Source organism: Epinephelus fuscoguttatus, linkage group LG8 (genome assembly GCF_011397635.1).
Source record: "Epinephelus fuscoguttatus linkage group LG8, E.fuscoguttatus.final_Chr_v1".
Taxonomy (NCBI): domain Eukaryota; kingdom Metazoa; phylum Chordata; class Actinopteri; order Perciformes; family Serranidae; genus Epinephelus; species Epinephelus fuscoguttatus.
The window spans coordinates 21,505,820-21,533,629 of NC_064759.1; the positions used below are offsets into that span (position 1 = coordinate 21,505,820).

General features: G+C 40.1%; 1 protein-coding gene, 1 long non-coding RNA gene and 1 pseudogene across 2 annotated transcripts in view; 1 reads left to right on the forward strand and 2 right to left on the reverse strand.

Moving 5' to 3' along the window:
• LOC125893341 (myelin-associated glycoprotein-like) overlaps positions 1 to 15,870 on the reverse strand; it is a 48,183-nt pseudogene extending 32,313 nt beyond the window's left edge.
• LOC125893364 (uncharacterized) lies at positions 8,942 to 9,440 on the reverse strand. The gene is made up of 3 exons (XR_007449881.1): positions 9,403 to 9,440; positions 9,130 to 9,202; positions 8,942 to 9,006 (listed from the first exon to the last, which is right to left on the reverse strand). It is a non-coding gene; the product is annotated as an uncharacterized LOC125893364 (long non-coding RNA).
• Positions 12,947 to 27,810, forward strand: part of LOC125893347 (uncharacterized) — a 37,226-nt gene continuing 22,362 nt past the window's right edge. Inside the window, exons 1-2 of the mRNA XM_049583947.1 lie at positions 12,947 to 13,263; positions 26,854 to 27,111. Of these exons, the coding sequence (XP_049439904.1) occupies positions 13,032 to 13,263; positions 26,854 to 27,111 (490 nt within the window). The 5' untranslated portion in view covers positions 12,947 to 13,031. The remainder of the gene's footprint in view (positions 13,264 to 26,853; positions 27,112 to 27,810) is intronic.

Below are 27,810 nucleotides of genomic sequence, written 5' to 3' on the forward strand. Positions count from 1 at the left end.
CAGAAGTTAAAACAGTTATGGCATCGGCAACTAAAGTCAGTGATTGTGGCAACATCCTCGACCGCCTAAGTCGGTTCTCTTCTTGGACAAAGCTCCTTAAAGTGGTCGCAAGAATTAAGAGATTGAAATCGAAACAGGGACATCACAGTGACCTTGTGACCATTGAAGAGCGGGAAAGAGCTGCTAAAGTGGTAATCAAGCTTGGCCAACAGCAAGCCTTTGCCCAAGAGTTGAAGACTCTTAAAGAAGGAAAGAGGCTTCCGAGCTCAAACCACCTTTTTTGTCTTGACCCTATCTTGCGTGATGGGGTCCTATGTATTGGTGGGAGACTAAAGCAGTCATCTCTCAGTGAGGAACTAAAACATCCAGTAATCCTTCCAAAGGACAGCCACATCACTGTACTGATTCTGGCGCACTATCATAACAAGATTTTTCATCAAGGCCGAACTCAAACCCAAATGGAGCTCAGGGCAAATGGATTCTGGGTCATCGGTGGGAGTAAGCTAGTGGCAAAGCTGATACATGACTGCGTGCAATGTCGGAAACTTCGACGACCTACAGAAGAGCAACAGATGGCTGAACTCCCTAAAGAGCGCGTTGAAGTATCAGCCCCCTTTACATACGGAATTGACTGCTTCGCCCCTTTCTAATCAAGAAAGCGCGCAAGGAATATAAAAGATATGGCTTGATCTTCACCTGCCTCTCTTCTCGAGCAATCCACATTGAAATGCTGGAAGATCTATCGACAGATGCATTCATCAATGCTTTGAGGTGCTTCATCAGCATTAGAGGAGCTGTTCGTCAACTTTACTGTGATCGAGGTACCAACTTCACAGGAGCAAGAAATGAGTTGAGAACAGCACTCAAACAATGTGACACCAAGTTATTGGAAGCATTCCTAACTGACCAACACTGTGAGTTTGTCTTCGCCCCTCTGCTAGCCATACAGGTGGGGTTTGGGAGCGCCAAATACGGACTGTCAAGAATGTGTTAAATGCCACTCTCACACAGTGCTTTGGCAGACTTGACGATGCCTCACTTAGAACATTGTTCTACGGGCCATGTCCATTGTTAACAGTCGCCCACTGACAGTAGATGGAATTAATGATCCTAAGGCACTCGAGCCATTAACACCTAACCATCTCATCATGATGAAGTCCAGAGTTGCTCTACCGCCTCCTGGGAGTTTTGTGAAGGAGGACCTGTATGCCACAAAGAGGTGGCGCAGGGTCCAGTATTTGATCGAGCAATTCTGGAGTCGATGGAAGAAGGAGTATTTGTTGAACATCTCCACTCGACAGAAATGGCATGTACCACGACGCAATCTGAAGGTGAACGATATTGTCATTGTCAGAGATGATAATCTCCCAAGGAACCAGTGGTTACTGGCACGAGTGGTTGAAGTCATTCCAGGCAGTGACGGTCTAGTTCGTCGAGTCAAGATTCAAACAGGGGAGCGGAGAGCAATAAAAGGGCAAGGTTATTCATCCAAACCTTCAGTGATTGAACGACCAATCCAGAAATTGGTGCTCCTCCTCGAGAGTGATTGAGATGGACATGTCACACTTACACTATAGTACATACATTATACACTCAAATGATTCAACTTTGAAGCGGTCAATTTTAGGAGTTGGAAATCCCATATGATTCATTCGTTCTGAGTTTATTTATCATAGAGGGATTTGGTGGGAGTGTAAATGACCGCTAACTCCTACAGTTATAAGGCCGAAGTTGCCTTCTATTTCTATTTGATTTACATTTGCTGTTTATATACATATATATATTCTTTATTTTTTGGTTGAGAGTTAAATGTTTACGTTTTGAATTGGACAGCTCATCCTGTGTAGGTACCCGCATTTCCCTCAAGGTGGCAGATTTCCCCTTTGCTGCGTAGATTATCCGCCCATGCTAAGTTAACTAGGTGAGCCCGTGTATATTAAATCTACTCACCTGTTGATGTAGTTTGATTTGCCCGGTGTGTTCGGCGGAGACACACACACAGAAGAGTAGAGCAACATTGACGCTATTCATACGGCAAGGAGATTAATCCACAGTCGAGACGAGAAACGGTCTGAAATCTTGGGTAACACCCTTGGTGAGCGGAATGAGGTATGTTAAGCGGTCTTAATTGCCTTTACTGCAGGTACCACGGGTTTGAGTTGTCCACTCACATTGTTTGAAACGTTTTTGTTTGTTTGTTTGTTTAGTTAAGGGAAATGTCATTTAGAGTTTGACTGAAGGAGGGGTAATGTATTCATGTATTTCAATGTTTAGGATTGCTTGTTTATTCACTGTGTGTGGTATGAGATTTATATAATGTTTACTCTCGGTATACCTTTGTTAACTGGACATTAGCTCCAAAAGAGAGGCTATTGTCAGTCTAATTTAGTGACTGCCTTTTAATAGTTGTTTAATTCAATTTATTACTTGTGTATTGTATTTTGATATGACTGTAAACTGTGGATCAATGTACATTCTAACTTTGTATTTGTATATTTCTCTATAGTTTTCACGGTGCTTTCATGGTGTAACGAGACGGTGACCCATAAGTACAAATAAACAAACCGTGAAGCATCAGTTTGGGACTCTGCAATTTTGTTCATCCAAGCCAAGGGCTGTTACACCAAGAGTCTTTTTCTGTCTACCTTGAAATTATTTATCAACTTGAAGACAAATTACTAAATGTTTACACTTTTAGAGTTTTGCATCATATTTAAAAGCAATTTTGATGATTTAATATATTTCGTATAAGAAGTTATGACTTACGTTTTCTTCAGGTCTTTCGAGCAGACCGATGAAAGACGTGTGGAGAAATGAAGTTCCTTAAAAGTTGTGCTGCTTTTTAAACAGTATGCAACGTTTGAAATGAGGAAGTCACTGAGGTGCATGTGTGAAAAAATGAAATGTACTTTTTTTTTTTTTTTTAAGATATGTGTTATTTTTGGGGGGGGGGGGGGTTTGCCTTTAATGGATAGGACAGCCAAGTGTGAAGGGGGGAGAGAGAGAGAAGGGGTGACATGCAGCAAAGGGCCACAGGCTGGACTCAAACTCAGGCCGCTGCGGCAACAGCTTTGTACATGGGGCACCAGCTCTATCCACGAAGCCACCAACGCCCCAAATGTACTTTTTTTAATCAGAAATGGTTTTAAACAGTCCGACATCTGTCCTGATCTTTGCTTTTACTTTATTGAACACAGATATTATTCTTTGATTCAAATATTCAGTCTTTAGATGTACAAATGTACAAATGAAATATAATGTTTATAATAACAACCTGTTCACAGGAATGTCTGCAATTGATCAAGACAGTACAAAAAAAACTCAATAATTAGCCTTTATTGTTGAAGCAATTTACACAGTTACTATGACAACAATAACCTTGTTAAACAATACTTAAATCCCGCCAGTTTAACTGGAATGTTGTTTCAAATCTACAGACTGACAAATAAATCTGGATTGAAAAGGTGATGACATGCTCAGTTAACTCTCCTGTGATCATTTACAGTCTTTTTTTTTTGTTTGTTTGCTTTTGGCAACATTCTATTAAAATGTACGAGACAAGTATGGCAACACTGAAATTCTGTAAGTACAGGGAAGTCCAAAGAAATTGCCAAAGGGAAGCAAAAACAGAATCGTTGAACAACAGAAATAGCCGCGACTTAAGTACATTTTTAAACTGCTGCAAAATATTTGTTGTAGTTAAATGAATAATACTTTAATTCAATCAAATTCAAAATCAAATTTAGCACTTTAGTCTCATATGATTTAATGTGACACTAAATGAATACATGCACACTTAGTTTAAGGAATACTTTATCCACAAAATGACTTTGTAGATGAATCAGTCATGCTGTGTTTTTTCTTGCATGTCTCCATGGAAAATGGCAACATACTGATTTACTGATTAATTGGGGACCACCTTTAATGACTTAAAGACTATATCAAAACATCAGTTTACAAACACACACAACTTGTGCAGAATAATCCAAGTCTCATTCATACCGTCTTTTGCTCAGTACTTCACAAGCACATGCATTTGCAATAGCTGCTTTTTATTTTGCCCACCTACTGCATCAAACAGAGGTTTGGACATGCTGATAATTCTATTTGGATATTTAAAATAATATTACAACAAGTTTTTCAAATCACACAACAAAATCGATTGTTTGTAATAAATGCCCTCTGGAATAACACGTAGTAGCGTCTTAGGATCTGACGCCACTATCAACAGGAAGACATCATCTGTTTGTGCTTTTCAAAACTGTTATTAATAACTGCTGGAAAAATATATTTGTTTTATGACGTGACAAAGCTTTGGTGAAGATTTGGTTAGGATTGGACACAGAAGCGACCAGGTTAGATTCAGTGACAGATTGTGGTTTGGGTTCAAATATGTGCTTCGTTAAGGGTGAAGGGCTTTGTTGTCATGGTTACAATTACATACATGTAGTTGAAGCTGTTGAACGATTGCGGTCATGCTTGAAAACAGTGGTTCCCAACTAGTGGTGGGTCGCGGTCCAAAAGTGGATCGTTGGCCCATTCTGACTTGACTGCAAGTGAGTCACAAACATCTCAAGTTTGTAGAAAATACAGTTTATTTTAAATTACAGTGAATTTCCAGAACAGAGCTTTTATTTTGAAGTGTTGATTCCTGCTGTAGAGTTGAGTGACTAACGGACAGCTACTTAACAGAGACAGCAAACTAGCTGGACCACATGGCCAAACACCAAGTATGACATTGAATGTAAAACTGTGTGGACCTTGAACTAATGACTAAGGAGAAATCTGGACCCCGTGGCTGGACCAGCTGGGAACCACTGCTTTAAAAAACATCCACTATTTGGAACAAGAATTGAGCAGTGGTCTTTCATGTCAAATTCAGATGTTTTGTGAACCCATGCATCCACCCCAACCTCATCTCTGACAACAAATACCCTTTTTCAACAGTCATGGGCTGGCTTGGCTTGGCTTGGCTTGGCTTGGTTTAGTTTAGTTCTTGCTATCAGCCCAGCAGATATATGCATTTTCATTACAACAGGGCTACCTGCTTGAATGTGTGGGCTCTAGTTTCCCAGCGCAGCGCAGGGTGGTGCAGGGTGGCGAACCCCGCGCAGAGCTAGTTTCGAGCTGTGCAACCCGAGGCACGCTCAGTTTGGTAGTTTGGCAGACCGAGGTGCGCTGAGATGGGTGTGGCGGCACAGCAGGGGGAGGTGCCAACAGATCCAGCTTGGCACAGTGACAGTTTTGTGCCAAAAGGCTTCGCCGAAGGTGCGCTAAAAGCTCGCCAGCTGAAACCAGGTCTACTGTCAACGCAGGCAGAGTGCAGCCTGTGTAAGCCTAAGTTTGGCTGACTGGCAGACAGTGCGCACACGTCACCAAAACCTCACAGGCAGGTTTCCAGAATATCAGGCACATTAACGATGCAATAAATACGCCCCCAAAAAAACACTATTCAATGCAACTATCTATAATCAGCACATAAATGTATCTCTGTATTGACTGTCCCGTCACATCTGATGTCAGATCAAAGGCGATTGGCACCGTTTGGCACGCATAATGGAAACCCAACCTGATTTGATTAACACAGCTGCTCTCAGCCAACCACAAACAGCCACAGCATCAGATAGGGAGTATATATTCAGCATCTGTCATCTTAGAAAAGTCAAAAGAAAAGAAACAGAGTGAGACTGCGAGAGAGAAAGAGAGACAGCGCACGCACGAGAGAAACGCAACATTGATTTTCAATTGTGGTGACCTCCTCCCAGGCTACCTTTGCATCATCAGCCCGTGGAGGTCTGCTCGCAGTTCCGTATATTCGGACACTGCAAGCAGACCTCCTGGACCAAAACATCAGTTTCCTCCTGGGAGAAGTTTGGCCGTCTGACGCTGCTGCTCTCTTCTGCCATGGTGAATTGAGTAAACTCTCATTACGCCTTCGCGCATTTAAAGGCGAGGAGAGGGGCTCATTTAATTGGTGTGATGTATGTAAAACCCACTCCACGCCTTCTCTCCTCCCTCTTTCCGACTTGCACAGGTAGGAGGGACGGAGGTGGGAAAGAGGAGTAGCTGCGCCAGGCGCACGGTGTGTCAAACTTGCAAAATCCGCCTGGCCACACCCAGTTGGCGAAGCGCAGGTGCGCTTGCGCCTCCACCTCGCCCGGTCTGCGAAACTAGAGCTCTCTGTCTTTAATTGATAACGGCTCTTGAGTGATGATGTTTAAAAGCAGCGGGCTGATCCACAGTTAAAGTCCCCTGTAATTTTTGCTGCATGTGTTTTTCCACAGCAGAGCAGGTAAAAGAAGTTCACCTGTTGGAGGTGAGCTGTTTGCAGAGGTGCAGTAAGAGCCTGGGGCCGTATTCACAGAGCGTCCTAGTACAAAGAGTTGCTCCAAGTGATCTTAGTATTGTGACATTTTCTAAGAATTTCCCCTTAAAGTTAAGACTAGGTCCTTGTAAATATAGAAACAAAACTGGCAGGAGTATGGAGGAGGACTTTTAAGAGTGTCTTCAGCAGGTGGAAGTGGTGGAAAGACAAAGTGGTAGGAGAAGAAATATTCTCCAAACGCTGGATGACAGTGAGTAAATGAAATGCTACAGATTAGATTGTGCAGGGATAATGTTTGTGGTCCATCTCATTAGGGATACACACACATTTCCCACCTAACGCTATAACACCAGAAATAAAGTAAGCTAATCAACACTGAAATATTTGGAAATCTGGAAAAATAAGTGATGACTTGGCTCTATCTAAACCTTCCATCAGCACAGAGATCACACTAACAATGACATCACTTTGACAGTGTCATATTGTGATGCAGTTCATTTAATTTCCACTGGGTGTCGACACCTTGCAGGCTCACAAAGGGGCATGTCTGTGACAACCAATCACATCTGTTAAAAGAAGGCATCCCACCTAGTCTGGTAAGGAACCGGAACCAGGGCGAGTGAGACAGGATACGGAATTCGATGGATGGGCCTTTCCGTCAAAATAAAAGCACTTTTAATTTAAAGAATATAATATACAAGAAAAGCCCCAATCCATTAAGTTAATCGATTTTACACCCCTCATCACCCCAAATCGATGGTGCTCCAGAATTTAAAGTTTTACTTTGGTGAATTTGGTGAATTCCGCATCCGCTCTCTGGACCGGAACCAGAATCCAGACGTGACGTGAGGCTGCATCCCACCTAGCAACGGGGCTAACCACGCCTCCTCACTAAGGTAAAGGTTTGTGTCCCTTCCTTGCTCAGAGTTGCTCTTAGAACTTTCCTAAGTCACTCCTAAGCTAAGACTCCTTACTGAAGGGTTTTAGGCTGAGTTAGGAGCTCTCTGACAGTGTTCTCAGAATGTTTGTGAATACAGCCTCTGTTGTTTTCAGCTCTTAACTAACACCTCACTGTGGCTGTTTCTGCTTTTACTCTTCCTCCCTGTGGTATTATTAGACTTGGCTTTATTATAGAGAGGCTGCTAACAAAGTTCTGTGAATTCAGTTTTTTACACATTTCATCTTACAGAGATTCCTCACAATAAAAGTATTTTGTTATGTAAAAATTTTAATCATGAAGCTGCATAATAAGGAAATGTCGAGTTTTCGAGCAGCAACCTCACACAACTTCTAATTCAGCTGAAAGAGAACATGAAACAGTAAAATAAAGCAGATATCTAAAGTAAAAACAAGAAGCAGGAAACCTAACACCTAGAACCAAACCCAACTCCAAAACAGAGACTCAGTCAGAAGCTACAACAGTACTGAGAGCTGAACACACAGAGACTTTTAAAGACACCTTTCTCTCTGGTCTCCTGGAGACAGAGGTGAGTAGAGTCTCGCAACACACACAACTGGTAATGAAAACACAAACTGGCGCAGCATGGCTTCACTCGCCGCGGCTAAAAGTGACAGTAGAAAAGGCCCAAAAGTCAGCTTGTCCTTTTCTCCTGTGGTGGCAGTTTCTGCTAGACAAAACACACAGAGTCAGAAACTTGCCTTTCTGTAAGTTTAATTCAGCATCTGCAGATGGACTCACAACAGTTAAGAAGGAGCAGAGTGCAAAGAGTGAGCCCTGAACACAGGAGATGTCAGATACTTATATACAACAGCTGAGGTCAGGGTCTTTAACAAGCATCGTCAGAGAGGCGACAAAGCAGTTTGGGTCATCTTATCTAGTCATGTCCTCGGACATCAAGTAAAGCACTCACAGCTTGTTACACACTGACAAAGAGTAAATGTCATGTAAGGCACTTGTGCTTGTGATATCCTGACAAGACATAAAATGTAAAGTTACTTCACATTCTTTCTGCTTAGTGGCACATAGTACAGAAGCCTGAAAGTTTCCATTACATAGGTTAAATAGATTTTACATATTTACATAATTTATATTGTATTGTTGATTACCTTTTTGATTATATGAATAATTTCCATTTCACTCCCATCATAATTACCACAGCCTCTACGAGTGCTGTCATTCTTCTTGGTGGGATGGTCTGAAGTTTGTCCTCCGTCCTCTTAATTTGGCTTCACACCCATGAAGCCAGTCATGAGAAAGACTCTGACATCTCCTCATTCAAAAAAATTGCTTTTTGTTTCAAATAAAATGTACTGCTCTCGATCAGGAGAGCTTTAATACCAACAGTAGAAAAAAAATCGCCTCAAAAATGACTACGTGACAGTGGTATCAATACCTCTGATTCATTTTAAACCAAAAGGAGCATTACACACTTCATAGAGGAAGTATTTCTGTTACATTGAAAAGTGGTTTTGTGCCCACCCTGTAGAAAATGTATTTACAAACACTCACATCACTATTCTTGTTTGCCTCAATATAATAATGACAAGAAATACTTAAGTAAAGTTATCTGATACTTATCAAGATCATCATCAGTGGAAGTGTACATCGTCATTTTGGAGTTGTTTGGGCAATGACATCATATTCTGGAGATATGTCTCTACGATTCATTGACATGTACGTTCTGTCCTCTTCTTTCGGCTTCGCATGCTGTCTGGCTCTCCTTTGGGGAACAAAAGAAAAAGTCAGGATATACATATCCATGTGAATATATTTTATATTGAAGTGCTGCTGTTCATGAGCAGAGCTTTTCAACCAACAAATATCATCCAGTGCAAAAACATACCAAAGCAGCGCTATGCAGACTGTGAAGAAGACGTTCACACAGAGAGATACACCAGCAACAGCCAAGAGAAGAACTGTCATAAGACATAACCAAATAATAATATCAGTCTCATATATATAATAATCTACATCTCAGAGCTCTGTTTGAATGTTGCATTTATGAAACAGTAAAAACATTGTCCACTAAATAAACTAGACCTGTCAGGGTATATACATTATGAAGGTTTGACATTTGATACATAGACTGCACTGTCACTTAATCAGTAAAACAGACCTTGACTTTGTGCAGATGTTTGAGGCTCAATGCCGTTGAAGCAAAGCGTTGACTGGGATCCAAGAGAGTTGGAGCTGCGGCAGAGCAGGGTGGAAAGATTTTTCTCCTGTGGTTGATCCACAGTAAGGTTGCTCGTCAGACCTGTGTCACTTAGGTTGCTTATTGCAAAAGAGTGATTGACAGCTGACCCGTCCAAATACCACTGTAAAGTGGGAGAAGGATTTCCCACAGTCCTGCAGGAACATCTGAGCTGGGCTTCAGCTATGGTGCAATGAGATGAGGGCAGGATCTGTGGGGAAACTGAAACACATGTAGAGAAAACAGACTTCAGAAGGTTAGAGTCAAATAAAGTCACATTTAATCAAGTTTGCAAAAATTAAATACAAAATGTACTGATGGAAAAATAATTGTTGAAAAGTGATGCAAAGCAAAATGTTCAGTTACCACAAGAATAAATGAATTGCTTGTAGCCATTTTAAACCAGGGTTAGGCTAGTTTTACCAGAGTTAACGAGCAACATATGTATTTATTTGTTCAAGTATTTATAATTAAACTTTTATGTAGATATGGACCTGTAGTAATATGAACTAAATTTGGCAAATTTATGTCAATTAGTAGTTATAAAGAATAAATTATATCACTTAGAAACCGATCACAGCATTGACTGGGAGTCAGAGCCATTGACAAGGACTCAGTTGACGGATGTGGAAAGATCAAAGAGGCCATCCACATGGGACACCAAAGACCATACATGAACAGTCATGGTTTTAATCTTCCTCCATATGCAATTGCATGTTATCACGTGACCAAAGATCCTTGCTGTTTTGTCTCCTCGTTTTGAGGGAAGATCAAATATTAGAAACACCTCTCAGTGTGAAGTTTAACCTCTCTATAAGTGTTTATTTAAATAAATATGCATAATACAGTGTCACATTAAGTCTTCATAGAGATTGAGTAATAAAATGTCTAAATTAATGCAGTAAATAAGCAGATCAAATTAAGAGCTACGAAAAACTAAATAAAACAGATAGATAAATTAATAACTAAACAGTCAAACTTTTCTATCAATTTACTGAAATATTGCTTTACCTAACATAAAACTTATGAAATGTGATACTTACATTGAACATCTATTTGGCTGTTGTTTGATCGTCCAGCTCCAAGATCATTTTGAGCCTCGCAGGAAAACAGATTGTCGTCTTTAGATGCTGTAATGTTTAAAACAGCTCCAGCCTCAATTAAAGTCTCCTGATCTCCATCAGCTCTGTACCAGGTGTAGGTCTTTACTGGCGGGTTGGCACTGCTGCTGCATGTCAGAGTCACATTTCTGCCCTCGGGGACTGGACCAGAAGGATGGACTGACACCACTGTGTGTTTGGGGGAGTCTGAAAAATGAGTAATGAAACAAAAATATAATTATCCTCTAATTGGTGTTATCTGATATAGAAAACCAATAATTTACAAAGATTTCAGAATGACTTTGTTTTTGGTTGAGTGTCAACTGAAAACGAATTTCATTATTGCTTAATCTGCTTATTAATTTTTCTATTTATAAATGCATTGACGTTAAATATTTAAATAACAACTGAATGACAAATGATTTCAGTGTACTGCAAAAAGTTGTAGCTATTAGGGTATGCAGAATGTTTAACATTTGATACATTCACTGAACATCTATTTGTCTGTTGTCGGATCGTCCAGTTCCAAGATTATTTTGAGCCTTGCAGAAAAACAGACTGTTGTCTTTAGATGCTTTAATGTTTAAAACAGCTCCGCTCCCAATTAAAGTCTCCTGATCTCCATTGGCTCTATACCAGGTGTAGGTCTTTACTGGCGGGTTGGCGCTGCTCCTGCATGTAAGAGTTACATCTCTGCCCTCTGATACTGGACCCGGGGGATGGACTAACAATGTGGTCTTTTGGGGTGAATCTGAAAAATGATGAATAAATAACTTGTATTATTTATAGGTTTAAAAGTAATGTGTTTTTTTAAGTGAAAGTAGAATATGTTAAATGTGAGTGCTGACACCTTTTGGGTTGTTGTGTTGTTTTTTTTTTTTTTTGTGAGGGGGATGTTACCAAATCCACTTTGCTGACTCAGCTCAAGTTAAAGCTTGGTGCAGCATCAATGGACAGTGAGTGAGAGCACAGCTCTGCCAAACAAAAAAAATTACAATTTGCCAGAGGCCAATCTCGAACCCACTAGCTCTCGATCTAATGACAATAACGCCTCTAAAGCCTCTAGGGGCAACATCTAATATTTTGGGGTTCTGGTTTAGCCAATGGATATTCTGGAGGAGACATATCTTGCTATGCAGGTCATTTCAGTATGTGGATGTGGATACATTTTTAAAAGGCTAAATCGTCATCAATGTTGGTGATGGGTTCCAGTATTGCATTTCAGCCAACGTGTTGTGCCTCTCTTGCTCTCCACATGGACTGTAAAGCTGCCTCTTAAATGTGATTGTGTGTGAACGCAAAAACAGTAGAAGGCAACAGAACAGTTCAGCTATATTGTTAATAATTCTAATGAATTTAAGGACAAATGAACTCACATGAAATGGCAGCTGTTAAACTTGTGCTAACAGCTGACCCAGTGCTGCCATCTTGTTTGTTGTAGGTGGCAGTACAGGAGATTGTCTTTCCATGATGGAGGTGAGAAGCAGTGAAGCTGACAACAGAGGTCTGGACTTTAGTTTTGACCTGATTCTCCTGCAGTGTCTCCTGACTGTCACCCAGGCCGGGGGTCCATGTCAGAGTTGGAGGATGAGACAGACAGGGAGCTGGAGCAGAGCATGTCAAACTCACTGAGGTTCCCTCCTTCACCTCCAGTGTGGACGGAGTCAGAGTCGGTCTGAGTGGATCAGCTGGTGGGAAGGTACATTTTGACCAGTCACTGAATAAACAATCATTTCTCTCTATTTGTTATGCTATTTGGAATAAACAATAAATGCAAAATATGATGAAAGCAGTTCTACAAGGGAAGAGAATGAAGTGTAAGTAAATGGATTTTAAAACATACCTCTGACTGAAAAAGAGATTTGTTCGGAAAAATCAAATCTCATGCCTCTGCAGTCCAGTCTGAAGGTGTACTTTTTGTTGTTGTCAACAGGTTGTATGTTGTTCAGGGTTGTGGTGCAGTCTTTTTTGGTCAAGTCTCCTGTCAGTTGTCCGTTGTTTGTAGTTGTTTGTGGCTGGCTGCTATCAAACACAGTAACTCCATCTTTTTTCCATAGTGCTTTACATGTGTTATCTAGCTGCGATTCATATTTGTTCTCCACGTCAAAGGAGCAGGGGATGGTCACACAGGATCCACTAACAACCTCTATAGTCTGTGGTATTATGACCTTAAACACTCCACACAGGGCACCTGAAACACAAGATAGAAATCTTTGAAGAAGAGCAAGTGAATACTTCAAATGAGGATTTTTTTTTTTTTACTGTTTACTGGTTGCCTTAGTGCTATACATTATTATTAGAATAGGTCAGAATTTTAATGTTAATTATAATACATTACAGCAGAGGACAAATGCACTCACATGAAATGTCAGCTGTTAAACTTGTGCTAACAGCTGACTCAGTGCTGCCATCTTGTTTGTTGTAGGTGGCAGTACAGGAGATTGTCTTTCCATGATGGAGGTGAGAAGCAGTGAAGTTGACAACAGAGGTCTGGACTTTAGTTTTGTCCTGATTCTCCTGCAGTGTCTCCTGACTGTCACCCAGGCCGGGGGTCCATGTCAGAGTTGGAGGATGAGACAGACAGGGAGCTGGAGCAGAGCACGTCAAACTCACTGGGGTTCCCTCCTTCACCTCCAGTGTGGACGGAGTCAGAGTGGGTCTGGGTGGATCAGCTGGTGGGAAGGTACATTTTGACCAGTCACTGAATAAACAATCATTTCTCTCCATTTTTGATACTATTTGGAAAAAACAATAAATGCAAAATATGATTAAAGCAGTTCTACAAGAGAAAGGAGTGAAGTGTAAGTAATTTCAAAACATACCTCTGGCCAAAAAAGAAATTCGTTCAAAAAATTCATATTGTAAGCCGTCGCAGTCCAGTCTGAAGGAATATTTTTTGTTGTTGTCAACAGGTTGTATGTTGTTCAGGGTTGTGGTGCAGTCTTTTTTGGTCAAGTCTCCTGTCAGTTGTCCGTTGTTTGTAGTTGTTTGTGGCTGGCTGCTATCAAACACATTAACTCCATCTTTTTTCCATAGTGCTTTACATGTGTTATCTAGCTGCGATTTATATTTATTCTCCACATCAAAGGAGCAGAGGATGGTCACACAGGATCCACTAACAACCTCTATAGTCTGTGGTATTATGACCTTAAACACTCCACACAGGGCACCTGAAACACAAGATAGAAATCTTTGAAGAAGAGCAAGTGAATACTTCAAATGAGGATTTTTTTTTTTTTACTGTTTACTGGTTGCCTTAGTGCTATACATTATTATTAGAATAGGTCAGAATTTTAATGTTAATTATAATACATTACAGCAGAGGACAAATGCACTCACATGAAATGTCAGCTGTTAAACTTGTGCTAACAGCTGACTCAGTGCTGCCATCTTGTTTGTTGTAGGTGGCAGTACAGGAGATTGTCTTTCCATGATGGAGGTGAGAAGCAGTGAAGCTGACAACAGAGGTCTGGACTTTAGTTTTGTCCTGATTCTCCTGCAGTGTCTCCTGACTGTCACCCAGGCCGGGGGTCCATGTCAGAGTTGGAGGATGAGACAGACAGGGAGCTGGAGCAGAGCACGTCAAACTCACTGGGGTTCCCTCCTTCACCTCCAGTGTGGACGGAGTCAGAGTGGGTCTGAGTGGATCAGCTGGTGGGAAGGTACATTTTGACCAGTCACTGAATAAACAATCATTTCTCTCCATTTTTGATACTATTTGGAAAAAAACAATAAATGCAAAATATGATCAAAGCAAGTCTACAAGAGAAAGGAGTGAAGTGTAAGTAAATGGATTTTAAAACATACCTTTGACTGAAATAGAGGTTTCATTAAGAAAAGTATATCTCACTCCTCTGCATTCCAGTCTGAAGGTGTACTTTTTGTTGTTGTCAACAGGCTGTATGTTGTTCAGGGTTGTGGTGCAGTCTTTTTTGGTCAAGTCTCCTGTCAGTTGTCCGTTGTTTCTAGTTGTTTGTGTCTGGCTGCTATCAAACACAGTAACTCCACCTTTTCTCCATAGTGCTTTACATGTGTTATCTAGCTTTGATACAAACTGGTCTGTCACGTCAAAGGAGCAGGGGATGGTCACACAGGATCCACTAACAACCTCTATAGTCTGTGGTATTATGACCTTAAACTCTCCACACAGGGCACCTGAAACACAAGATACAAATCTTTGAATAAGAACAAGTGAATAATTTTAATGAGGAATTTTTTTTACTGTTTACTGGTTGCCTTAGTGCTATACCTTATTCTTAAAATAAACCAAAATGATGACTGTAATGATTGTGCTTTGTTCCCACAGTAGTTTTTCCCCAGATGTTCAGATTAAAACCTGTCACAGTCCAGGAAAAACCAGCTAGATGCTTTTGTTGCTCACTGTTTTAATTTTCTGCAGTATATATTACAGGTACTGTTGCATTGTGGTGTGAATGCTTGACTTGAATACTTGATTCAAACATGACTAAACCACTCACCTTGCAGCAGACAGCCAATGAGAAGGAGAGTCAGAGCTGCAGCCATCTTTGTGTGTCAGGAGAGGCAGAAACTCTGGAGATTTTACATAGAACAATTCACATTACTGTGTTTAATGTCTAATTATTTCAGGTTTGCAGAGTAGGTTGGTGATGGAGAAATGTTTTGCTGTCTCTTCTTCCTCTTTTACATCAATGTGGAAAAGGCTTAAGGGAAGCCTGTGAGGGATTCTGAGACACTAATACTCAGATGAATAATATCACTGCTTGTAACTTAATTCCTTTATTGATCAATGAAATAACTTGCAAATACCTATTATCTATTGTGAAACTTTGGTGATGGACATTTCCAACAGAAATACTGAACCAACTAATGTTGGTTCTGTATTTCTGCTGACTCTGAGAGATTTGCAAAAAACAAATAATTGTATGTCACACACTTTTTAACATAACACATCAGCCTGCTTTTTAAAGGACATAGAAAACGAAATGCTAAAAATGACAAACAGGAAGCTAAATGCAAAGTGACAAACATACAGTGTCTGTTATTTATTTATTTATAAGATATTTAACAGTAATAATGTCAAAATAGCAGCTCAGAATTTTCAGTTTTGGATAAAAAGTTCTCCACCTTTCACCAAGAGTCTTTTTCTGTCTACCTTGAAATTATTTATCAACTTGAAGACAAATGACTAAATGTTTACGCTTTTAGAGTTTTGCATCATATTTAAAAGCAATTTTGATGATTTAATATATTTAACATAATAAGTTATGACTTACGTTTTCTTCAGGTTTTTCGAGCAGACCGATGAAAGACGTGTGGAGAAATGAAGTTCCTTAAAAGTTGTGCTGCTTTTTAAACAGTCTGCAACGCTTGAAAGGAGGAAGTCACTGAGGTGAGAAAATGAAATGTACTTTTTCTTTTTTTAAAGATATGTTTTGGGGGGGAGGCATTTTGCCTTTAATGGATAGGACAGCCAAGTATGAAAGGGGACAGAGAGAGAGGGGGGATGACATGCAGCAAAGGGCCACAGGCTGGACTCCTTGTACATGGGGCGCCTGGCCTGCTCTATCCACTAAGCCACTGATGCCCCAAATGTACTTTTTTTTAAATCAGAAATGGCTTTAAACAGTCTGGCATCTGTCCTGGTCTTTGCTTTTACCTTATTGATCACAGATATTATTCTTTGATTCAAATATTCAGTCTTTAGATGTAGAAATGAAATATAATGTTTATAATAACAACCTGTTCACAGGAATGTCTGCAATTGATCAAGACAGCACAAAAAAATCAATAATTAGCCTTTATTGTTGAAGCAATTTACACAGTTACTATAACAACAATAACTTTGTTAAACTTTATACTTAAATCCCGCCAATTTAACTAAAATGAGAGTCAGAGCTGCAGCCATCTTTGTGTGTCAGGAAATAGCCGCACTTAAGTACATTTTCAAATTGCTGCAAAATATTTGCTGTAGTTTTATTAATTTTTTTTAACCTTTATTTAACCAGGCAAGTCATTAAGAACAAATTCTTATTTACAATGGCGGCCTGGCAAAAGCGAGAGCCTCTTGAGGAGAAGGGGACAGGGATTAGAGGGGTATCAAAAGATAAAAGAAACAGCAACACATACAATGTGCACCACATAAGGGACAAACAGCATAAAGTGGCTAACAGAGAGCAGCATCACGCAGCACAGCAACAACAAAAATAGCGCACACACGCAGCAGGACGGACAATGCAACATCAGCAAAAAACAAAACAAGCAATGCAACAAACAACAACAAACATACAAACAGACAAACAACAAATAGCAAGACAGACTGGCAGAGCAATAACAATAGCAGCAGGAACAAGAAGCATACAATGAGCAAACAGAAGGCAGCCGACAGACAGAAGTTCCAGAAAGAAATACTACTGGGTCAAGAGCAGCTGCATGTTTCAGTGAGAATGTCCAAAACTGTGACCTTGAAAATTGACTTGGGAATGAAGTTTTCCAGCTTTAGCATTTTTTGCAGGTCATTCCAGTCCTTGGCTGCAGCAGCCTGGAAAGACAACTGTCCAAGTACACTATTTGTTTTGGGGATTTTCAACAGAATATGGTGAGCAGAACGAGTGTTATAGGCAGCAGATGTGGTTTGCAACAACCGACACAAATAAAGAGGAGACAGACCAAGGAGAGTTTTATATATAAGCATAAACTAGTGAATATTACGCCGGGTGTGTAGGGATGGCCAGTTTACAGAGGAGTAAAGAGTGCAGTGATGTGTTTTAAATGGTGCATTTGTAGCAAACCGGATAGCAGAGTGATAGAGAACATCTGGTTTCTGGAGCAAGCCCTTGCAAGCTGACCTGTAAATGACGTCACCATAATCTAACATGGGAAGGATGGTCGTTTGAACAAGAGTTAACTTTGCAGAGGCAGTGAAAGTAGAACGCATTCTGTATAAAAAACCTAACTTAGATTTGACCCTAGACTGTAACTTGCTAATGTGGTGTGAGAAAGACAAAGTGCTGTCAAGCCAGATACCCAGATATTTATATTCAGTGACTTGGTCTAGAATAGTTCCGTCAAGAGTAGTAATATTTAGTACTTAAAGAAATAGTACTTTAATTCAGTCGAATTCAAATTCAAATTTAGCACTTTAGTCTCATATGATTTAATGTGACACTAAATGAATACATGCAAACTTAGTTTAAAGAATACTTAATCCACAAAATGACTTTGTAAATGAATCAGTCATGCTGTGTTACCTTGAATTCATGAAGAAAACTTTTTTCTTGCATGTCTCCATGGAAAATGGCAACATACTGATTTACTAGTGTAAATAGGTTCATTTTGTCTACTCAAATTAGATTCAGTGTAGAAAGTTTATTTTTTTCAGACAATGAGTTTTTGGGTCCATGTCATTGGTTCAACAGCCCATTGGTTCGACATCCCATTAGTCCGACTGTCTAAGGTGCTGAACGGCTCGCGGCGGGCGTATGGTGCACCGCGACCGGCTTGAGGCGGAGCAGGCTCACGGCTTATGTGTTTGTCACTTTGTTTTTCATTTTAACCCACACCATGATCTTTTCCACACCAGACTTAACAGGACCCTAACCAAGTGGTTTTTGTGCATAAACCTAACTAGACCTTAACCACAGGGCATCATGATGATTTTGGAACAATGGGACTTAGGAACAATGAGTTTAATATGGTCGGAACAATGGGATGTCGAACCAATGGGCTGTCAAACCAATGGGCAGTTCCCGAGTTTTTAAGGAGATGTAGTTTACCTAGACATGTTTCGACTGTCACTGCAGTCTTCTGCAGAAGCATCATCTGACATGCGTCATGACGTGTCTTTATCAGTTGGTAGTATCCCGGTGGCGTGACCAGCCTGGCAAATCAGATTGCCAGGCTTCTGAAGAAGACTGCAGTGACAGTCGAAACATGTCAAGGTAAACTTCATCTCCCAAAAAACTCTTTGTCTGAAAAAAAGAAACTTTCTACACTGAATCTAATTTGAGTAGACAAAATGAAGCTATTTACACTATTACGTGGAAGTTTTGGACAAGACTGTGTCAAAGCTTTCCGCCGGCTGGAGAGACTCGAAAGAACACGGGCACGCCACAAAAACCACCTCAGATTCAACCTCCGTTGCAGAGACGAGGATATTACACCAGCAAGCCTCAACATCAAAAACCCGATCCATACCAACAACGCGGAAAAAATCATCAACAAAGCAAGACAGGATCTTATGAGAGAAAGGATAAGAGGAACAGTCAACAAGATCGAAAAAATTAACAGGGAACTAGAAGAGGAAAGAAAAACGTTCAAGAAACACTTTCCAACTGGAAGAAAAAATGGAAAATGAAATAAACGCACACCTAAAACATGAATATGAGCAGGAATTTTCCACAACCAAAAAAAGACAAATCAAAAAACTAGAAAAACTCATTGAAAGAAAAAATAGCCTAACAGAAAGACGCAGGGAAAAATAAATGAGAAATGGGTATGTAACCCATCAAAGTGCACACTTTCCGAAACAGAAAAAAGAGTACTAGCTCGAGGTTTAAACTTTGCCGTCACTCCAAAAAACATCCCACATGAAGATTTCATATCAGCAACAGAACTAGCATGCCAAAAGATACATGATCAAAGACAAAAAGCAGAACTACGCAACGCCGTCGCAGGGATTTTAAAAACAGCAAAGTTACCACAAAGCAACGTCCCAAAAGAAGTAGAGAAGGCAATACACGCACCAAAAACAGACAAGACTATCACTATATTACCGGCAGACAAAGGCAGGACAACAGTGGTCATGGACACGAAAACCTACATAACCCAGATGGAAACCATGTTAGGGAACAATAACACATATGAAACGCTCAAAAAAAGACCCCACAGAAGAAAAGAAAAGACAGTTAAAAGCACTACTAAAACCTCTGTTAGAACAAAAGAAAATAACACAGGACATGTAGGATCATTTATTACCGACAGCTAGCATCATCCCCCGGATCTACGGCACACCAAAAGTACATAAAAAGGACACTCCACTACGCCCCATAGTAGACAGCATTGGTTCCGTTACATACAACTTATCAAAAGCGCTGGTTGAAATCATCCTCGGACTCACAGATCAACACTGCAAAAACTCAAAACAACTGGCACAAGAACTCAAAAACACAAATATAGAAACGGGCGAGATCTTCATTTCACATGATGTCGTATCACTATTCACCAAAACCCCTGTTGACGTCACACTACAAATTGTACAGGGACGCCTCAGGAATGACAGGACCTTCAGGAAACGCACAAACCTCACAGCTGAAGGCACATCCCGCCTCTTACATTTCGTTGCAAAATCTTCCAGCTGATAAAGACACATCATGACGCACGTCAGATGACGCTTCTGAAGAAGACTGCAGTGACAGTCGAAACATGTCAAGGTAAACTACATCTCCTTAAAAACTCATTGTCTGAAAAAAATAAACTTTCTACACCGAATACTGATTTACTGATTAATTGGGGACCACCTTTGATGACTAAAGACTATATCAAAACATCAGTTTACAAACACACACAACTTGTGCAGGATAATCCAAGTCTCATTCATACCATCTTTTGCTCAGTACTTCACAAGCACATGCATTTGCAATAGCTGCTTTTTATTTTGCCCACCTACTGCATCAAACAGAGGTTTGGACATGCCGATAATTCTAGTTGGATATTTAAAATAATATTACAACAAGTTTTTCAAATCACGCAACAAAATCGATTGTTTGTAATAAATGCCCTCTGGAATAACACGTAGTAGCGTCTTAGGATCTGACGCCACTATCAACAGGAAGACATCATCTGTTTGTGCTTTTCAAAACTGTTATTAATAACTGCTGGAAAAATATATCTGTTTTATTACGTGACAAAGCTTTGGTGAAGATTTGGTTAGGATTGGACACAGAAGCGACCTGGGGCCTGTATCACGAAGCAGGATTAATGTCTTAGCGAGGTAACTTCAGGGTTAACCCTGGGTTTTCGGTCTCACGAAGCCAGTTCAGTTCTTATCGGGGTAGATCACCATGGTAACTTACTCTGAACAGCTATCCTGCTCCGGAGCAGGGTAAGTTCAGGGTTGAATCTGATCCTATAAAAAGCACCACCCACTGGCCAATCAGCTGTTCGGAAAAAATGACTCCGCTGACAGAAATGCAGCCCAGTCATGACGGGAAGTTTAAATCATTTGATTGATTTTGATTTGAAAGTTTATTTTGAACATTAAAAAAGAAAAGAAAGCAACAACAACAGACAATGAAAAGATTGTTCAAAAAGGAGTGGAAAGAAGTCGAAATGTCATAGGAAAGTAACTGATCATTTGCGGACACTTAATAGCACCATTAATTAGTGCCAACATTTTGTTTGTTGGAGGAAATGATCCCTGTTAAAGATAATGGGCCTAATTGTCAGCTTTGCTGCTGGAAATGTGGAAAGTAGCCTATCATGTCTACACTTCATGGTGTTTGAGGGATTTTCCTTTTTGTTTTTTAAAGAGGGAGACTAGGTATATTTTTGCACATGCAGCTGTTAATTTCTAACACAGCTCAATTTCAGGATGATTTTATTCAGACTATCAGTTTGGTGTTGATATGATTTAACTGTGGCGTCAGCTTTATGCTTTACTGTAGCATATATAACGTTATGACAAAGAAGACCAATTTATCAGACGCAATGATATTAGAGGATGACGCAACGCTTCTCTCATGATTGTGATTGGTCCGCTGCATACACGTTCACAGCTCTTGATAAAGCAACACTGGGTTGAGTTACCAAGTTGATATCCAGCGTCGTGATACCGATTATCCTGATTGCCATTGTTAGGGTTAGTCAACCCAGGATAGTTCTGGGTAACCCAGGAAAGGTTGATCTCGCTTCGTGATACAGGCCCCAGGTTAGATTCAGTGACAGATTGTGGTTTGGGTTAAAATATGTGCTTCGTTAAGGGTGAAGGTCTTTGTTGTCATGGTTACAATTACATACATGTGGTTGAGGCTGTTGAACGATTGTGGTCATGCTTGAAAACAGTGGTTCCCAACTAGTGGTGGGTCGCGGTCCAAAAGTGGATCGTTGGCCCATTCTGACTTGACTGCAAGTGAGTCACAAACATCTCAAGTTTGTAGAAAATACAGTTTATTTTAAATTACAGTGAATTTCAAGAACAGAGCTTTTATTTTGAAGTGTTGATTCCTGCTGTAGAGTGAGTGACTAACGGACAGCTACTTAACAGAGACAGTAAACGAGCTGGACCACATGGCCAAACGCCAAGTATGACACTGAATGTAAAACTGTGTGGACCTTGAACTAATGACTAAGGAGAAATCTGGACCCCGTGACTGGACCAGCTGGGAACCACTGCTTTAAAAAACATCCACTATTTGGAACAAGAATTGAGCAGTGGTCTTTCATGTCAAATTCAGATGTTTTGTGAACCCATGCATCCACCCCGACCTCATCTCCGACAACAAATACCCTTTTTCAACAGTCATGGGCTGGCTTGGCTTGGCTTGGCTTGGCTTGGTTTAGTTTAGTTCTTGCTATCAGCCCAGCAGATATATGCATTTCCATTACAACAGGGCTACCTGCTTGAAGGTGTGTCATTAACTGATAACGGTTTGTCTTGAGTGATGATGTTTAAAAGCAGCAGGCTGATCCACAGTTAAAGTCCCCTGTAATTTTTGCTGCATGTGTTTTTCCACAGCAGAGCAGGTAAAAGAAGTTCACCTGTTGGAGGTGAGCTGTTTGCAGAGGTGCAGTAAGAGCCTGGGGCCGTATTCACAGAGCGTCCTAGTACAAAGAGTTGCTCCAAGTGATCTTAGTATTGTGACATTTTCTAAGAATTTCCCCTTAAAGTTAAGACTAGGTCCTTGTAAATATAGAAACAAAACTGGCAGGAGTATGGAGGAGGACTTTTAAGAGTGTCTTCAGCAGGTGGAAGTGGTGGAAAGACAAAGTGGTAGGAGAGAAATATGCTCCAAACGCTGGATGACAGTGAGTAAATGAAATGCAACAGATTAGATTGTGTAGGGATAATGTTTGTGGTCGATCTCATTCGGGATACACACACATTTCCCACCTAACGCTATAACACCAGAAATAAAGTAATCAACACTGAAATATTTGGAAAACTGGAAAAATGAGTGATGACTTGGCTCTATCTAAACCTTCCATCAGCACAGAGATCACACTAACAATGACAACTCTTTCACATTGTCATATTGTGATGCAGTTCATTTAATTTCCACTGGGTGTCGACACCTTGCAGGCTCACAAAGGGGCATGTCTGTGACAACCAATCACATCTGTTAAAAGAATGCATCCTACCTAGCAACGGGGCTAACCACGCCTCCTCACTAAGGTAAAGGTTTGTGTCCCTTCCTTGCTCAGAGTTGCACTTAGAACTTTCCTAAGTCACTCCTAAGCTAAGACTCCTTACTGAAGGGTTTTAGGCTGAGTTAGGAGCTCTCTGACAGTGTTCTCAGAATGTTTGTGAATACAGCCTCTGTTGTTTGCAGCTCTTTATCTGACATCTCACTGTGGTTGTTTCTGCTTTTCCTCTTCCTCCCTGTGGTATTAGACTTGGCTTTATTATAGAGAGGCTGCTAACAAAGTTCTATGAACTCAGTTTTTTACACATTTCATCATACACAGATTCCTCACAATAAAAATCCTCTTATATTTTGTTATGTAAAAACTTTTATTATGAAGCCGCATAATAAGGAAATGTCGAGTTTTCGAGCAGCAACTTCACACAACTTCTAATTCAGCTGAAAGAGAACATGAAACAGTAAAATAAAGCAGATATCTAAAGTAAAAACAGGAAGCAGGAAACCTAACACCTAGAACCAAACCCAACTCCAAAACAGAGACTCAGTCAGAAGCTACAACAGTACTGAGAGCTGAACACACAGAGACTTTTAAAGACACCTTTCTCTCTGGTCTCCTGGAGACAGAGGTGAGTAGAGTCTCGCAACACACACAACTGGTAATGAAAACACAAACTGGCGCAGCATGGCTTCGCGCCAAGCTAAAAGTGACAGTAGAAGAGGCCCAAAAGTCAGCTTGTCCTTTTCTCCTGTGGTGGCAGTTTCTGCTAGACAAAACACACAGAGTCAGAAACTTGCCTTTCTGTAAGTTTAATTCAGCATCTGCAGATGGACTCACAACAGTTAAGAAGGAGCAGAGTGCAAAGAGTGAGCCCTGAACACAGGAGATGTCAGATACTTATATACAACAGCTGAGGTCAGGGGTCTTTAACAAGCATCGTCAGAGAGGCGACAAAGCAGTTTGGGTCATCTTATCTAGTCATGTCCTCGGACATCAAGTAAAGCACTCACAGCTTGTTACACACTGACAAAGAGTAAATGTCATGTAAGGCACTTGTGCTTGTGATATCCGGACAAGACATAAAATGTAAAGTTACTTCACATTCTTTCTGCTTAGTGGCACATAGTACAGAGGCCTGAAAGTTTCCATTACACAGGTTAAATAGATTTTACATATTTACATAATTTATATTGTATTGTTGATTACCTTTTTGATTATATGAATAATTTCCATTTCACTCCCACCATAATTACCACAGCCTCTACGAGTGCTGTTCTTAGTCTTGGCAGCATGGTCTGAAGTTTGTCCTTTGTCCTCTTAATTTGGCTTCACACTCTTCTGTCACTTCCCATGAAGCCAGTCATGAGAAAGACTCGGACATCTCCTCATTCAAAAAAATTGCTTTTTGTTTCAAATAAAATGTACTGCTCTCGATCAGGAGAGCTTTAACATCAACAAAAGTAAAACAAACAAACAAAAAAAAATCACCTCTGATGAACTTTGAACCCAAAAGCATCATTACACACTTCATAGAGGAAGTATTTCTGTTACATTGAAAAGTGGTTTTGTGCCCACCCCCTGTAGAAAATGTATTTACAAACACTCACATCACTATTCTTGTTTGCCTCAATATAATAATGACAAGAAATACTTAAGTAAAGTTATCTGATACTTATCAAGATCATCATCAGTGGAAGTGTACATCGTCATTTTGGAGTTGTTTGGGCAATGACATCATATTCTGGAGATATGTCTCACGATTCATTGACATGTACGTTCTGTCCTCTTCTTTCGCCGCATGCTGTCTGGCTCTCCTTTGGGAACAAAAGAAAAGTCAGGATATACATATCCATGTGAATATATTTTATATTGAAGTGCTGATGTTCATGAGCAGAGCTTTTCAACCAACAAATATCATCCAGTGCAAAAACATACCAAAGCAGCGCTATGCAGACTGTGAAGAAGACGTTCACACAGAGAGATACACCAGCAACAGCCAAGAGAAGAACTGTCATAAGACATAACCAAATAATAATATCAGTCTCATATATATAATAATCTACATCTCAGAGCTCTGTTTGAATGTTGCATTTATGAAACAGTAAAAACATTGTCCACTAAATAAACTAGACCTGTCAGGGTATATACATTATGAAGGTTTGACATTTGATACATAGACTGCACTGTCACTTAATCAGTAAAACAGACCTTGACTTTGTGCAGATGTTTGAGGCTCAATGCCGTTGAAGCAAAAGCGTTGACTGGCCGATCCAAGAGAGTTGGAGCTGCGGCAGAGCAGGGTGGAAAGATTTTTCTCCTGTGGTTGATCCACAGTAAGGTTGCTCGTCAGACCTGTGTCACTTAGGTTGCTTATTGCAAAAGAGTGATTGACAGCTGACCCGTCCAAATACCACTGTAAAGTGGGAGAAGGATTTCCCACAGTCCTGCAGGAACATCTGAGCTGGGCTTCAGCTATGGTGCAATGAGATGAGGGCAGGATCTGTGGGGAAACTGAAACACATGTAGAGAAAACAGACTTCAGAAGGTTAGAGTCAAATAAAGTCACATTTAATCAAGTTTGCAAAAATTAAATACAAAATGTACTGATAGAAAAATAATTGTTGAAAAGTGATGCAAAGCAAAATGTTCAGTTACCACAAGAATAAATGAATTGCTTGTAGCCATTTTAAACCAGGGTTAGGCTAGTTTTACCAGAGTTAACGAGCAACATATGTATTTATTTGTTCAAGTATTTATAATTAAACTTTTATGTAGATATGGACCTGTAGTAATATGAACTAAATTTGGCAAATTTATGTCAATTAGTAGTTATAAAGAATAAATTATATCACTTAGAAACCGATCACAGCATTGACTGGGAGTCAGAGCCATTGACAAGGACTCAGTTGACAGATGTGGAAAGATCAAAGAGGCCACCACATGGGACACCAAAGACCATACATGAACAGTCATGGTTTTAATCTTCCTCCATATGCAATTGCATGTTATCACGTGACCAAAGATCCTCACTGTTTTGTCTTCTCCTTTTGAGGGAAGATCAAATATTAGAAACACTTCTCAGTGTGAAGTTTTTTCATTTTTAAATAAACATGTAATGAATACAATGTCACATTATGTCTTCAGTAAGTTATAAATAAGCAGATCAAATTAAGATTTTTATGAAAACTAAATAAAACATTAGTTAGATAAAATAACTAAACAGTAAAACGTTAGTGACAGTCTACTGAAATATTGCTTTACCTAACGGAAAACTTTTGAAATGTCAAAAACTGATGTTTGATCGTCCAGCTCCAAGATCATTTTGAGCCTCGCAGAAAAAAGAACTGTTGTCTTTAGATGCTGTAATGTTTAAAACAGCTCCAGCCTCAATAAAAGTCTCCTGATCTCCATAAGCTCTGTGCCAGGTGTAGGTCTTTACTGGTGATTAAAATGTTCTGTTTCTTCACTTTTGTGAGGGGAGTCCTACCAAATCCACTTAAATTAATTAAAATCAAATTTAAAAAACCATATCCAAGAGGAACTTGAGGAGACAGTTCTTCAGTTGAGTTTTGATCCTAGAGCATATTTGCACATAGGTTGCTGTTTCCCAAAGTGATAGATTTGACATTTAAACTGGAACTGCAACTAATGATTGTTTTCATTATCAGTGAATCTGTCAATTACTTTTACGATTAGTAATTTTGTCTGTGACATGTTGGAAAACTGGTAAAAAATAGCCGTCACAGTTTGCCAGAGGCATCTAATTGTTTTGCCCCTAATTCAGACTAAGACAAGAAAACTAAGAGACAACAGAACAATTCAGCCATAATGTTAATAATTGTAATTAATTTAAGGACAAATGCACTCACATGAAATGTCAGCTGTTAAACTTGTGCTAACAGCTGACTCAGTGCTGCCATCTTGTTTGTTGTAGGTGGCAGTACAGGAGATTGTCTTTCCATGATGGAGGTGAGAAGCAGTGAAGCTGACAACAGAGGTCTGGACTTTAGTTTTGTCCTGATTCTCCTGCAGTGTCTCCTGACTGTCACCCAGGCCGGGGGTCCATGTCAGAGTTGGAGGGTGAGACAGACAGGGAGCTGGAGCAGAGCACGTCAAACTCACTGGGGTTCCCTCCTTCACCTCCAGTGTGGACGGAGTCAGAGTCGGTCTGGGTGGATCAGCTGGTGGGAAGGTACATTTTGACCAGTCACTGAATAAACAATCATTTCTCTATATTTGTTATGCTATTTGGAAAAAACAATAAATGCAAAATATGATGAAAGCAGTTCTACAAGAGAAAGGAGTGAAGTGTAAGTAAATGGATTTTAAAACATACCTCTGACTGAAAAAGAGATTTGTTCGGAAAAATCAAATCTCATGCCTCTGCATTCCAGTCTGAAGGTGTACTTTTTGTTGTTGTCAACAGGTTGTATGTTGTTCAGGGTTGTGGTGCAGTCTTTTTTGGTCAAGTCTCCTGTCAGTTGTCCGTTGTTTGTAGTTGTTTGTGGCTGGCTGCTATCAAACACAGTAACTCCACCTTTTCTCCATAGTGCTTTACATGTCTTATCTAGCTGCGATTTATATTTGTTCTCCACGTCAAAGGAGCAGGGGATGGTCACACAGGATCCACTAACAACCTCTATAGTCTGTGGTATTATGACCTTAAACACTCCACACAGGGCACCTGAAACACAAGATAGAAATCTTTGAAGAAGAGCAAGTGAATACTTCAAATGAGGATTTTTTTTACTGTTTACTGGTTGCCTTAGTGCTATACATTATTATTAGAATAGGTCAGAATTTTAATGTTAATTATAATACATTACAGCAGAGGACAAATGAACTCACATGAAATGTCAGCTGTTAAACTTGTGCTAACAGCTGACCCAGT